Source organism: Schistocerca gregaria, chromosome 1 (genome assembly GCF_023897955.1).
Source record: "Schistocerca gregaria isolate iqSchGreg1 chromosome 1, iqSchGreg1.2, whole genome shotgun sequence".
Taxonomy (NCBI): domain Eukaryota; kingdom Metazoa; phylum Arthropoda; class Insecta; order Orthoptera; family Acrididae; genus Schistocerca; species Schistocerca gregaria.
Window position 1 is genome coordinate 377,144,895 of NC_064920.1, and position 15,171 is coordinate 377,160,065.

Here is a 15,171-nt window from a genome sequence, read left to right on the forward strand (position 1 = left end):
CTGCTGTCTACCTTTTAAATATTTTTTGAGCAATTGTAAATGTCTTACAGAGATGCCACCCATCATAAGTTTTGATAAGAATGTGACACAATGTACTCTGTTGCAAGCTTTTGAGAGGTCCAGGAATTCTCTTGCTGTTTGACACTTTTCTTTTCTTTCTTTCTTTCTTTCTTTTTCCAATACACAATGGACTGCTGCTGACATGGTACTCTGACCCCTTCTGATACTACGTTGGAAATCACTTAATATGTCAACACTACTGTAATGTTCCAGGATTTCTTTTAACACTATTTTTTTCAATTATTTTGCCCAGTGTGGAGATTAGGAGAATGTATCTGTAGTTTTGAACATGCCTTATTTCCCCATTTTTGTGTAAGGGTTTGACTACAAAAATGGTTCAAATGGCTCTGAGCACTATGGGACTCAACTGCTGTGGTGCAGGCGATTTCGTGCTGTTAGCAAAGGCACTCGTGTCGGTCGTCTGCTGCCATAGCCCATTAAGGCCACGTTTCGCAGCACTGCCCTAATGGATACGTCAGTCGAATGTCCCATGTTGATCACTGCTTTGACTACAAAAATGGTTCAAATGGCTCTGAGCACTATGGGACTCAACTGCTGTGGTGATTAGTCCCCTAGAACTTAGAACTACTTACACCTAACTAACCTAAAGACATCACACACATCCATGCGAGACCACCGTGGTCGGCGGTTTGACTACAGCCAGTTTTAACTTGTCAGGGAATACACCATATTGAAGAAGACCATTTATTAGATGTACTCAGAGCTTAATTTTGGCCAGAAAATGCTGGAACAGCATTCTGGCACCTCCCAGGGAATTTTAATATTTTGGAACTCACTGGAAAAGTCAGCCCCAGAGATTTAAAATAGAGTATGTGTATTATTTGTGATGTAACTCTAATTTACCATCCAAAGGTGTGATCATTACACTGCTTGTATGATTGAAGAGGTGGATTCCAGCACCTAAGATTTTAGAAATTAAGCACTGAATGGACTAATGGTTTCACTAGTTCATGTTTCCATTTCTTCAATAGATATGGAGAAATTTCATCTAATCCTGCTGATTTTTTTTTCTGAGGCTATCAATAAGTGCAGAATGTTGTCTGTGTAAACTATAGGTAAATTACTGCAGTTCTGTTCATTAGTGGAGTCAAATGTATGCTGAGGATCTTGTTTCATGCAAACATAATTTTCAACAGTATCTATAAAGTAGTTATTCAAAATACTGCTAACTATAAGGGGATCAGAAATGACATTATTATTCACAGTTCATTCTACATTATTAATTTTAGTTTTTGTTACATTGTTTCTGATTTTATTTACAATTAACCAGCAAGAGTTTTGCACAATGTTACACCATAATTTAGATGGAAGTGAACTTACCCATGGTGGGCATTTATAGTGGTTTCCATGTCCAATATCCTTGTAAAAGTGATCTATAGATGAATAAAAATACCACTACTACACTACTGGCCATTAAAATTGCTACACCACGAAGATGACGTGCTACAGATGAGAAATTTAAACGACAGGGAGAAGATGCTGTGATATGCAAATGATTAGCTTTTCAGAGCATTCACACAAGGTTGGTGCCGGTGGCGACACATGCAACGTGCCGAAATGAAGAAAGTTTCCAACCTATTTCTCATACACAAACAGCAATTGACCGGTGTTGCCTGATTAAAACGTTGTTGTGATGCCTCGTGTAAGGAGGAGAAATGCGTACCATCACATTTCCGACTTTGATAAAGGTCAGATTGTAGCCTATCGCGATTGCGGTTTATCGTATCGCGACATTGCTGCTCGTGTTGGTTGAGATCCAATGACTGTTAGCAGAATATGGAAACGGTGGGTTCAGGAGGGTAATACGGAATGCTGTGCTGGATCCCAACAGCCTCGTATCACTAGCAGTCGAGATGACAGGCATCTTATCCACATGGCTGTAATGGATCATGCTGCCACGTCTCGATCCCAGAGTCAACAGATGGGGATGTTTGCAAGACAACAACCATCTGCATGAACAGTTTGATGACATTTGCAGCAGCATGGTCTATCAGCTCAGACACCATGGCTGCAGTTACCTTAGATGCTGCATAACAGACAGGAGCGTCTGCGATGGTGTACTCAATGACGAACCGGTGTGCACGAATGGGAAAATGCCATTTTTTCAGATGAATCCAGGTTCTGTTTACAGCATCATGATGGTCACATCCACGATTGGTGACATCACAGTGAACGCACATTGGAAGCGTGTATTCGTCATCGCCATACTGGCGTATCACCCAGTGTGGTGGTATGGGGTGTCATTGGTTACACGTCTCGGTCACCTCTTTTTCGCATTGATGGTACTTTGAACAGTGAACATTACATTTCAGATGTGTCACCACCTGTGGCTCTACCCTACATTCGATCCCTGTGAAACCCTACATTTCAGCAGGATAATGCACAACCGCATGTTGCAGGTTCTGTACAGGCCTTTCTGGATACAGAAAATGTTCGACTGCTGCCCTGGCCAGCACATTCTCCAGATCTCTCACCAATTGAAAACATCTGGTCAATGGTGGCCAAGCAATTGGCTCGTCACAATACGCCAGTCACTACTCTTGATGAACTGTGGTATCGTGTTGAAGCTGCATGGGCAGCTGTACCTGTACACGCCATGCAAGCTCTGTTTGACTCAATGCCCAGGCGTATCAAGGGCGTTATTACGGCCAGAGGTGGTTGTTCTGGGTACTGATTTCTCAGGATCTATGCACCCAAATTGCGTGAAAATGTAACCACATGTCAGTTCTAGTATAATTTATTTGTCCGATGAATACCCGTTTATCATCTGCATTTCTTCTTGGTGTACCAATTTTAATGGCCACTAGTGTATAACAGCAGCTACCACTACTACAACCATTTTGGTGCAAGTTTTCAGAGCTATGAAGACATGACACTCTCTTCTAAGCTTACCATTAACTTTACTCTCATGAGAAATGAGTGTCATGTAAATGCTTAAAGGTGAGTGAATCACCAAATAAATACCAGTACTCAACATGTTAACCCATTTTAGGTTATCTCGCATCCACATGCTTAAGAATTGTTTTTCTGAATTTCTTATCATTGGTTCATTACTACTTGAAGCAGATGGTTCATTTGGTTTGAAACATTCACATATTCCCGTCTATGTAGAATTTGTCCTTCCGAAATTATGCTGTGATCTAGATAATGTATTATTATTTATGAATGATTTCAGATTGTCTTCATATTTACACATTTAACTATACTAGAGGAAGTACTGATCAGCCTCAAATTATTCGTCATGCTTTATAACATGACTGTACACACAAATGACTTTAGATGTTTCTGAAGATTTGGGAAATGTGCCTATTTACAGAGAAGTCTGTTGATGGTGTCATTATATTTATGACAAAAATCACCAACTGCTTTATACTACAACTGCTAACTCCCATTCAAAAAGCTCACTGAACCAAAGTAGCTGTAGAAATGTTTCAGCTGTGTCAGGCCAATCCAGAAAACTTCCTTAGCTGCTTATCATCATGAATGTGTCTCTGTTTATTACTATAAACAAAGTAGTAGACCAAGCAGTGGAAACATGTGGATGCACCATTGCTGAAAAAGGAAAAGACCCAACCATCACCGGTAATATGTAGCTGAGTGTCTTGTGCAACTGTCATGGTATGGTGCAAACTATCATATAGAAGTATACTACTGAATTTTCTTACAAGAGCAAGGAAGGTTGTCAAGATAAAATGTTGTGGGAAGCTGTCCAAAGGGGTGTTTTTCCTCCATAAAAACCTGCCACTTCATTGTCCACAGGACATGGTCACACATGCTGCAGAGGACACAGCCACACATGTTGCTTCTATGCATCATCACATTTTGCCTTGTTCTTTCCCCGCCACTCCTTCCCCCACTCTCAAATGTATTTTTCTGACATGGCCACCAATGACTTCTTCCTCTTTCCTCACAAGAAGAAACTGTTGTATAGCAAGCATTGCCAGACTGCTCATAAGGTGGTTGTTCATGTAGAACATTCCCCTTGCAATCAAAATGCAACAAGGTCTCCATTAAGACATTCACCATTGGGAAAAATGTGTCATATTGCAGAGCAAATGTACAGGGAAGGACAGACATTATCACAAACTTTCACAGTCACAGCTCGATTTTTTCGAGATGATAATTAGATCTCAAGAGTTCCCTTCACACCAGGTAGAAGCATTTTTGTAGAATAAGTTTTATCTGGTACTTGAAATTTTATTAAACCCACTTCTGACTTTATACTTTGTTGTAATGTATTATTCAACCTTTCATCTTTTGCACAGCTTCATGTTGTCATTATACTGTATGGTCTACTGAATGTCTAAGGCCTGCAGTGTCATTTGTAAAATCAAGTTGGCTCCTTCCATTTAAACTTTTCCTAATTAACAACACTACTGCTAGAATATACAAACAATGCAATGGAAGAATGTATATTTTTATTTATTTATTTAACCTGATCATGTCTATCAGGTCCACTCTTACATCAGACCAGATTTCACACATATGGTACCTTTTGTTTTTAATCATAGTTTCCTGATAAATAACGTTTTTAACATAACAAATAGTATTAAAATAATTTCAGTGACTGAAGTGGCAATGTGAGTAAATTATACTGACTATGAACTAATAAAGTTAATGCTGGCAGTACTTGAATTGCAGCTGCTGCAACTAATAGTAGTAGTAGTAGTAGTAGTAGTAGTAATGACAATAATAACAATAAAAATAGCGGTATATATACTAAAAATTTATAAGTGACAGGATGGATGTTTTCTGATACAGTGACTTCTGGAGAAAGGAAGGTTAAGGAGACTGCACCAGCTAAGAATAGTGAGGAAAAATGAAGACCTGGATGGGAAGAAGGATGTACAAGAATAACAAGTGTGCACAGTGACACTGGTAATCCTTATTGTTGCATTAGTAAATATGTCATTAACTGTCTTGTGAAGCTGTTGATGTTATTCAGCTCTCTAATGTAATACAGAAGGTTACCAGAACTGGGGTCCTGCTACCAAGAAGGACTTAGAGAAAATGGGTGAATGATGTAGTGGGATAGAAACAATTTTGCTCTGGTGAGAGCATGTGTTCCTGCCATGTTCTTCAGACAAGAGCCCTAAGGTTGAGTAGATATATGAGGGATAGCGTATACTGACAATGCAGTAGAGAAGACAGAGGGTATGTAAATCTCTGTGCTTGTGTGCACACAGCCAAGATAGCTGTGCATATGTTTGTGAAATATGATCAAAAAGTCACACATCACATAATGGACACAGGCATTCATAGCCAAACACTGTGAGCTTTCCTGAGAATGGTTTTGCAGGATAACAATAATTGAAAGTATAAGTATCTGTAAAATTTCTGCTCACATCAAGAGGGAAAACCTTTTTATATTTTTGTAGGGCATGGAGAGATGCTGATACCTTCTTGCACACTGCAGTTATGTGCTTAGTCCCATTTAGATTTTCACATATTATTACTATGGGATTCTTTGCTGATGGTGAAAAGCTGATATCGTCCCCATTTAGAGCTAATGATGGTAGGGAATCCCAATATTTCGGGCCAATGAACCTAGAATTACTAACCACCACCACTTGGAATTTGGATGGGGTGAGCTTTAACCCTCTACCCTGCACCCATTTTGATAGTGCACACAGTTTGGTACTGAGAGTCTCAATAGCCTTCTTCAAGTTTACAGGTTTTGCACTTAAATACAACAGGAGGTCATCAGCATACATGTGATATTTGTAGTAGGACAAATGTGATGACACATCATTTATATACAATGAAGAGGGTATAGGACCTAAAACTGAACCTTGAGGGATACCTGATACTATCTACGTCCATTGTGTGTTTATGGTGCCGGAAATGATGCGTTGCTGGTGAGACATCAGGCATGAGTAAAACCATAGCACTGCACTATGTGAGAAATTGAAGCTACTAAGTTAGCAAGTAAAATGTTAAAGTAAACAGTGTCAATGGCTTTGGTGAAGCCTTAGAAGCACATGATCATTGCCTCCTGTGTATCCGTGGCAAGTTTCAGGTTATATGTTACCTTTATTTAGATGGATGTCATGTTGGGATGTTTACAGAAATGTAACTGGTATTCATCTAGTAGGTTGTTTTTAGTTAAGTAGTTTGTTAGCTGGACATGGACTGTATTTTTTAAGGCCTTGGACAGTGCAGGAAGAATCGAAATTGGTAGATAATCAGGGGGTGCCACGGCAACATCCTTTTTTAGGTAGTGGCTTAACCCCTGTTTCCAGGCCTCAGGGAAAACACTTGTGTTTATGGAGTTGAAGACATGGTATAGTGGGCTGTAGTGGGCCAATAAGTTCCATCATTTGGACTATGATGCCATCATGAGCAGTAGATGCTGGTCTGATATGCATGATGGCTTTTTTGTGGTAATGCAAATAATGTGCTTTAGATAGAATATTTCATGGCTACAGTTGTTAACCCTCACGAAGTAATCAATAAGTCTGTTTCATTTGTGGTTGAATTGTGGTTCTAGATAATGTGAAATAGCAGTTTAGTTCTTCAGGTGGGACGATGGGCTCAGGTGGCACTTTAACTTTGCCTATGCCAAGACCACAAATGTTTTTCTATAGTTACAGTTGGTCTATTTCTATAGTCAGATAATGTATGGGCATGCCTGAGTTTCAGAATTCTCACAACTTGACTGACTTTGTTTGGCTTCTGCTTGTAAGCAACATGATTTTCAGGCCTGGAGCATAGTTTCTATGCCTGATGTGCAGCATCTCTGATATGCACGAGTCATTTTAGGTCAGGTTTCCTTCTTACTTTTCTGGAATTAGGGGAGTAAGTTTGTTAGCAAAGGTTTTCAGAAGATTTTTGATGTTTCAGATTCAAAGACTCTTACAATCCCCCTTCTTTCTCTAGAGCAGCTTTTGCTGGCAGGTGAATTTCCCTACAAATGACACAGACACCAGTGTCTGTGTGTTCATGCAGTACAACATGATCATGATACTGAACAGTGGTTTGTTAGGTGGTGACAGAGCAGAGGAAGGAGGAGACAATGGGGAAGAGAGTGTGGATGCAAGATGAGTGAAGTTAGGGTCCTGGGGCAGGGGTCGAGGCAGGTGTGGGCAGGGGTCTAGTAGAGACATGGGCCAGGAGGACAACGGGACTGAGGGATGTGTTGCTAGGACAACTCCCATTTATTTAATTTAGAGAAGCTGGTACAGGGGAAAGGATCTAAATGGCACAGATTATGAAGCACAAATTGAAACTGAACACATTGTGCTCAGCAGCATGTTCCACTCCTAGGTGATAAATTCTTCTTCTGGCCATAGTTTAGCTGTGGCCATTTATTTGGTTGGACAGCTGGTTGGTGATCCTGCCCACATAAAATTCTGTGAAGAAACTGCTTTTACAGGTGGCCTTGCCTCTGCTAGGACATGAGAAGTCTGTAATTGGGCTGGAGAAGAATATGTGCTGGTTTGGTGTATCTGGCTGGTTTTGCAGCTTGCCTGTGCATTGTGTAAGTTTGCTCCCCCCCCCCCCCCCCATTCAGTGTTTCATTTCAAATTTAATGAAAGTAAATTGGAAATTATTTAGTTGGAGGCAGAGGGATGATGGAGAGAGGGAGGAGTTGGCCAGGGGGATACTCACATGTACATACAGGTAAACAAGAGAAAGTTAAGAGCTGTGTCCATGTGCCTATATAGTAACCATCTCATGTGCCTGTTTGATTTAAATACAACTTAGTTATTGTACCTTTTTAATTCAAGTACGTAACAGAATGCTCATGATTTATAATTCAGATGAATTTTAGTACCAAAATATCCAATGGATGTCTATGTCCCAAAGAACTAGGTTTCTGATAGATATGGCATGTTTACAGTTGTGATAACTAATTTTCAATATGTGAGGTGTACTTCTGAGCTTCATTCTGGAAATCTTTATAGCTCTTCCACTGGCCAGTGCACTGGTGTAATTTGCAAGTTCAATATATTTATGGTAGAAGCTGAGTAGGTCTAAATCATTTATAGACAGAAGAAAGACTTTATGACCTTGCCTTGTGGGATACCATATATTAGATTTTGTTCACGAGAATATTTATTTAATTTATTTATTAATTTTTTACCCATCTTTCAGTATTAACATGCAATCAATGTTGTCAGAAGTATTATAGCTATTTGTACATTACGTTTTATATAACAAAATATTACATGGTAAAAATATGGCAGTGTTGTATCCTATTAGCTTATAACTGCCTCTACACCCATATCTATACATAACAGTAAGCCTTAATTTATTAGCATTGACATGCAATCGATGTCGTCAGAAGAATTATTGCTATTTGTGTATTATGTTTCTATAACAAAATATTACATGGTAAAAAATATAGCAGTGTTGTACCTTATTAGCTTATAGTTGCCTCTACACCCATATCTATACATAACAGTAAGCCTTCATTTATCAATAAATTAGGTCACTTTACAACTCCGAAATTCTTCTATACTATAGAAAGCATTATCCTTAATCCACACTTTGGTTTTAGTTTTGAAAATATCCAGTGAAACCAGTTGAGCCTGTATGGATAAAGTGATGCATAATTTTATGCCTATGTATTCATAGCTAGACTGGGTTTTCTTAAGCCTGGTTGTGGGTATATCAAATCATATTTGTTTGTTGAGTATTGTATTGATGAACAGGTTTCCTTATAGTGTAGTGGTTTAAGTATTCTTTTATGTTTAACAGGCAACAATATATGTAAAGAGATGGGACTGTGAGAATTTTTAAGTCTTTAAAATAAAGTCTACATGAGGTCTTGTTGTCAATGATTCCATGTTGTTGTTGTGGTCTTCAGTCCTGAGACTGGTTTGATGCAGCTCTCCACGCTATTCTATCCTGTGCAAGCTTCTTCATCTCCCAGTACCTACTGCAACCTACATCCTTCTGAATCTGCTTAGTGTATTCATCTCTTGGTCCCCCTCTATGATTTTTACCCTCCACACTGACCTCCAATACTAAATTTTGAAAGCTTCTATTCTCTTCTTGTCCAAACTATTTGTCGTCCATGTTTCACTTCCGTACATGGCTATTCTACATACAAATACATTCAGAAATGACTTCCTGACACTTAAATCTATACTCGATGTTAACAAATTTCTCTTATTCAGAAACACTTTCCTTGCCATTTCCAGTCTACATTTTATGTCCTATCTACTTCGACCATCATAAGTTATTTTGCTCCCCAAATAGCAAAACTCCTTTACAAATTTAAGTGTCTCATTTCCTAACCTAATTCCCTCAGTATCACCTGACTTAATTCGACTACATTCCATTATCATCATTTTGCTTTTGTTGATCATCATCTTATATCCTACTTTCAAGACACTATCCATTCTGTTCAACTGCTCATCCAAGTCCTTTGCTGTCTCTGACAGAATTACGATGTCATCCGCAAACCTCAAATTTTTTTTATTTCTTCTCCATGGATTTTAATACCTACTCCAAATTTTTCTTTTGTTTCCTTCACTGCTTGCTCAATGTACAGATTGAAAAACATCAGGGAGAGGCTAAAAACCCTGTCTCACTCCCTTCCCAACCACTGTTTCCCTTTCATGCGCCTCAACTCTTATAACTCTCATCTGGTTTCTGTACAAATTGTAAGTAGCCTTTCACTCCCTGTATTTTACCCCTGCCATCTTCAGAATTAGAAAGAGAGTATTCCAGTCAACATTGTCAAAAGCTTTCTCTACGTCTACAAATGCTAGAAACGAAGGTTTGCCTTTCCTTAATCTAGATTCTAAGATAAGTTGTAGTGTCAGTATTGCCTCACATGTTCCAGTATTTCTATGGAATCCAAACTGATCTTCCCCGAGGCTGGTTGGCTTCTACCAGCTTTTTCATTCATCTGTAAAGAATTCACATTAGTATTTTACAGCTGTGGCTTATTAAACTGATTGTTCGTTAATTTTCACAATTGTCAACACCTGCTTTCTTTGGGATTGGAATTATTACATTCTTCTTGAAGTCTGAGGGTATTTCGCCTGTTTCATACATCTTGCTCACCAGATGGTAGATTTTCGTCAGGGCTGGCTCTCCCAAGACTGTCAGTAGTTCTAATGGAATGTTGTCTACTCCTGGGGCCTTGTTTCGACTCAGGTCTTTCAGTGCTCTGTCAAACTATTCATGCAGTATCATATCTCCCATTTCATCTTCATCTACATCCTCTCCCATTTCCATAATATTGTTGTCAAGTACATCGCCCTTGTATAGACCCTCTATTTACTCCTTCCACCTTTCTACTTTCCCTTCTTTGCTTAGAACTCGGTTTCCATCTGAGCTGTTGATATTCATACAAGTGGTTCTCTTATCTCCAAAAGTCTCTTTAATTTTCCTGTAGGCAGTATCTATCATACACCCAGTGAGATAAGCCTCTACATCCTTACATTTGTCCTCTAGCCATGCCTGCTTAGCCATTTTGCACTTCCCGTCGATCTCATTTTTGAGACGTATGTATTCCTGTTTGCCTGCTTCATTTACTGCATTTTTATATTTTCTCCTTTCATCAATTAAATTCAATATTTCTTCTAATTGCCCAAGGATTTCTACTAGCCCTCGTCTTTTTACCTACTTGATCCTCTGCTGCCTTCACTACTTCATCCCTCAAAGCTACCCATTCTTCTTCTACTGTATTTCTTTCCCCCATTCCTGTCAATTGCTCCCTTATGCTCTCCCTGAAACTCCGTACAACCTCTGGTTCTTTCATTTTATCCAGGTCCCATCTCCTTAAATTCCCACCTTTTTGCAGTTTCTTCAGTTTTAATCTACAGTTCATAACCAATAGATTGTGGTCAGAGACCACATCTGCCCCTGGAAATGTCTTACAATTTAAAACCTGGTTCCTAAACCTCTGTCTTACCATTATATAATTTATCTGAAACCTATCAGTATCTCCAGGCTTCTTCCATGTATACAGTCTTCTTTTATGATTCTTGAACCAAGTGTTAGCTATGATTAAGTTGTGCTCTGTGCAAAATTCTACCAGACGGCTTCCTCTTTCATTTCTTAGCCCCAATCGATATTCGCCTACTACGTTTCCTTCTCTTCCTTTTCCTACTACTGAATTCCAGTCCCCCATGACTACTAAATTTTTGACTCTCTTCACTATCTGAATAATTTATTTGATTTCATCATATATTTCTTCAATTTCTTCGTCATCTGCAGAGCTAGTTGGCATATAAACTTGTACTACTGTAGTAGGTGTGGGCTTCGTGTCTATGTTGGCCACAATAATGCATTCACTATGGTGTTTGTAGTAGCTTCCCCTCATTCCTATTTTTTTTGTTCATTATTAAACCTACTCCTGTCTTACCCCTCTTTGATTTTGTATTTATAATCCTGTATTCGCCTGACCAAAAATCTTGTTGCTCCTGCCACCAAACTTCACTAATTCCCACTATATCTAACTTTAACCTATCCATTTCCCTTTTTAAATTTTCTAACCTACCTGCCCGATTAAGGGATCTGATATTCCACGCTCCGATCCGCAGAATGCCATAAAGACGTCTAATTGCTTTTTTCAGCCAAGTGAAAATTTTTTTGGCTACGGGGGAGTTCCCTCATAAAAGAATGCTATATTGTAGATGGCACTGAAAGAATGCAGAGTATGAATGAAGTTATGAATCTTGTGTAACATGTGTGTAGATTGGCTCGTAGGTAGATAACTCATGATAACTTTCGACATACATAATCTGCATGAGTGTCCCACATTTAGCAGATGATAAATCAGTGTTGCTTTTTGATAGACTGAAGATTATCTTGACAGTCTTTTCATGGTTCATAGGCAACTCATTAGCTTTAAACCTGATATTAGATATTTTTGAGAGATTCTTCATTTTCCTGTTTCAATTTGTTTATATCCTTTGTGGAATTAGCTAATATTGTGTCATCAGCATAGACGATAGATCTACAGGGTAAGTAACTCGGAAAATAATTTACAAATAATATAAATAGTAGAGGGCCAAGCACTGAGGCCTGAGGAACACCTCGTTTTATACTTAGAGTCTGTGACCTCTGGCCATTATGCTTTACAATTTGTTTTCTATTGTTGAGGTATGATTCAATTAGTGAGAGTTCCAAGTGTTTGATTCCATAGTAAAACAGTTTATCTCATAATAATTTGTGGTTAACTGAGTCAAACGTCTTACTCAAATCTGTTTGAATGGCTTCAGCAGATAATTCTGATTCGAATGAGCTTAGTACAAAATAGATAAGGTTTTCAACTGCTTTGACTGTTGATAAGTTTGACCTAAATCCATACTGAGAAAATTTAATATATTATTGTCTGACAGGTGTATGCAAATTTTCTGTAGTATGCAATATTCTATTATTTTTGAGAGAATAGGCACAAGTGAAATTGGTCAGTAATTATTGATACAGGACTTGTCACCCTTTTTGTAAAATTGTATGACAATTGTATTTTTGAGACATTCTGGAATGTGTCAACTAGAGAGCATCCAGTTTATCAGTATACGAAGAGGATATGATATGAGATCTACAATTTTTTTAATTACAAAGTTCGGCAGGCCATAACCATCTTCAGATGTGGAGTATCCTAATTTAGAGGTTGCTTTAATTATATCAATTACTTGTACTTAGTAGAGGATTATACTGCTTTCATCTTGGTGTGTAAGTTTAACTATTCATTTTCTGTTCCACAGAGCCAAGTTCATCCATTGGTACCTCAGTTGCATAGCTATGAAACCTTCCAGTCTTGTCAAAAAGATGGAATCTATAAAATTGAAAGCTATTGTAATGTCAAGGAATATTCCCACTACATGTTCTAGTTTTGTTAATCAATTAGCTTACACAGGCAGAACTAGTAGATTGAGTTGATTTACATTTGCAGAAGCCATACTGGTTTCTTGAAAACAAATTCGTTTTTCTATAGACTCCACATGTTTGAAAAATAATTGTTTTTTCTATAGACACCACAAGCTCAATGTGAAAAAACTTTTTAGTTACTTTTAAAAAAAAAAACAGACAGCAGTTACATTGAATCTATAGTTTTATGTGTTAGCTGTAGATCCTTTCTTGAAAAGAGACTTCACCTCCAGTGTTTTTACCTTTTCTGGAAAGATTCTTTCTGTCCTTGAGCAATTGCAGATGCCTGCAATAGGCTTTACTATTAAAGGAGCATATTTCTGTATGAGAAAATCTAGTTTCTTTGCCAACACTACACAAGGATTTTGGTTTAAGTTCTTTCATTGTGTCTGACATCTCCTGCTTCAACATGGAATACTGATTATATACAAAGAAGGGTAACACAAATGGTCACAGGTTTGTTTTGACCCATGGAAGAGCATAAAAATGCTGGAAAACCTGAACTGGCAGACTGTTGTAGGTACATGCCATCTATCCCACAAAAGCCTACATAAAATGTTTCAAGAGCTGGCATTAAGTGACACATCTATTAGAACCTCCTGCATATTGCTCCTGCATGGGCAAAAACAAGTGTACATATATTAAGGTGTGCCCATAAGCATTTAAGAAATCATTCTTCTTGCACTCTGTATATGAATGGTATGAGAAGAAATCCTGATACATAGCATAATGGAAAGCACCCACCATGATACACACACTGGTTTGCAGGGTATAGATGTAGATTTGTATTATAAAACAACAGTCATACAAGCAAACAGACAAGAGCATAAGATAGTATTTGTTTCAACTAAATGAGTGCAGTGTCACTTATAAGTTACAGCTATAAGCATTTTTAATGATCATCTGATATATTTAGTAAATAAATTAGAGTCAAATTGTGCACCTGAAGAAGTAAAATTCAATATTGAAACAATCATTCCAAAAATTTTAAGTACCTATAACCAGCACAAGCATTATTTTCTGAATTTAAGCAAAATATAAAAATTCTCAGAAATAAAAGCTCGCATGATGTTGATGGACTTTCAAACTGAAATGTGAAGAGTTATTTCACATAATTAGTGATATGTTTCAATGTATCAATGCCTTACAAGAACAGGAAATATTTTCAGATAAATTAAAACATATCACCGTTAAACATCATTGTAAGAAAGGGGATAGAAAAGTTGTAATAATTATCATCCAATTTCTTTTTGAACTTTTTTTTTAATATCTCATGAATGGACTTGGACACTGATGCAGCTAGGAGAAGTTTCCTTCAGAAGACAGTTAAGTGAATGGTGCTCTCTGTCCCTCTGATGTCACAGTATGATCAGATGTGTATCTCTCAGCACTCAAAATGCTGCTCTCAAGTATACACTGGATAATTCTTTTTCAAAAAACTTAGGTGCATTCTGTTTCTTCAGTTGTATATTTTATGGTTGGACTATTTATGTACTGGTTATCCAATTGGGCTTCGAACTTACTCAGAAAGGACTTGTGTTTGCTGCCATCAACCAGACTGTGATCACTGCAGTTTGAGCCTTGTAATTTTGTGTATGACAGTACAATACAATAAATGGTGTCACACTGCTGACAGAATACTGCACCAAGACTGGAAGAATTTTGTTCTCAGGCATGATTGTGTCACATATCTGTTCACTCAGAGCACTGTCTCAGAGCACCATGAAGAACTTGTCTAAACACACACAGACACACACACACACACACACACACAAGACATCTTGAGACAGATGAATTAGCTTTGTACACAAATATTTGTATGTCACATTGTAGTTGAAATAGTAAATATGATACCAAGAAATGCAACTGTTAATTTTTGCTTACTTTCAGTATATGTGGGATTTAGGGGTGCACATGCAACACCCATGTATAGAGCTGCCAGAACTGGTAAGCAAAAATCAAGAGAGTTTTCACTTAATATGGTAAGTGCATCTCCAGACTTAATGCCTATTGTTCGTAGACTGTCTGCCAGGCTCAAGCTTCTTTTCAAAATCTCTGAAAAAGTTCTCGTTTCTCCAGTCACAGCATTCACCTGCAAACAGATGAATAAAAAGCATTTACAAGGTTCAATAGGATTTATAGAAGTGTGTTGCAGCAACAAAAATCCATAATGCTTTTCTGTTTCTCCACACTTATCACTGTAGTTAAACAATAATTTCTGCAGAAAAGATTCCAAACAACACTAAAATGCAA

General features: G+C 37.9%; 1 protein-coding gene across 9 annotated transcripts in view; it reads right to left on the reverse strand.

The window, feature by feature from the left end:
• The window catches only part of LOC126347783 (luciferin 4-monooxygenase), a 227,067-nt gene that overhangs the window by 77,807 nt on the left and 134,089 nt on the right, over positions 1–15,171 (reverse strand). For all 9 annotated transcript variants that reach the window (XR_007565168.1, XR_007565169.1, XR_007565170.1 and 6 more), the window contains one exon: positions 14,803–15,010. Coding sequence is in view for 6 of the 9 variants with exons in the window: in XM_050002304.1 (XP_049858261.1) it covers positions 14,803–15,010 (208 nt within the window). In the remaining 3 variants the exon portion in view is untranslated. The remainder of the gene's footprint in view (positions 1–14,802; positions 15,011–15,171) is intronic.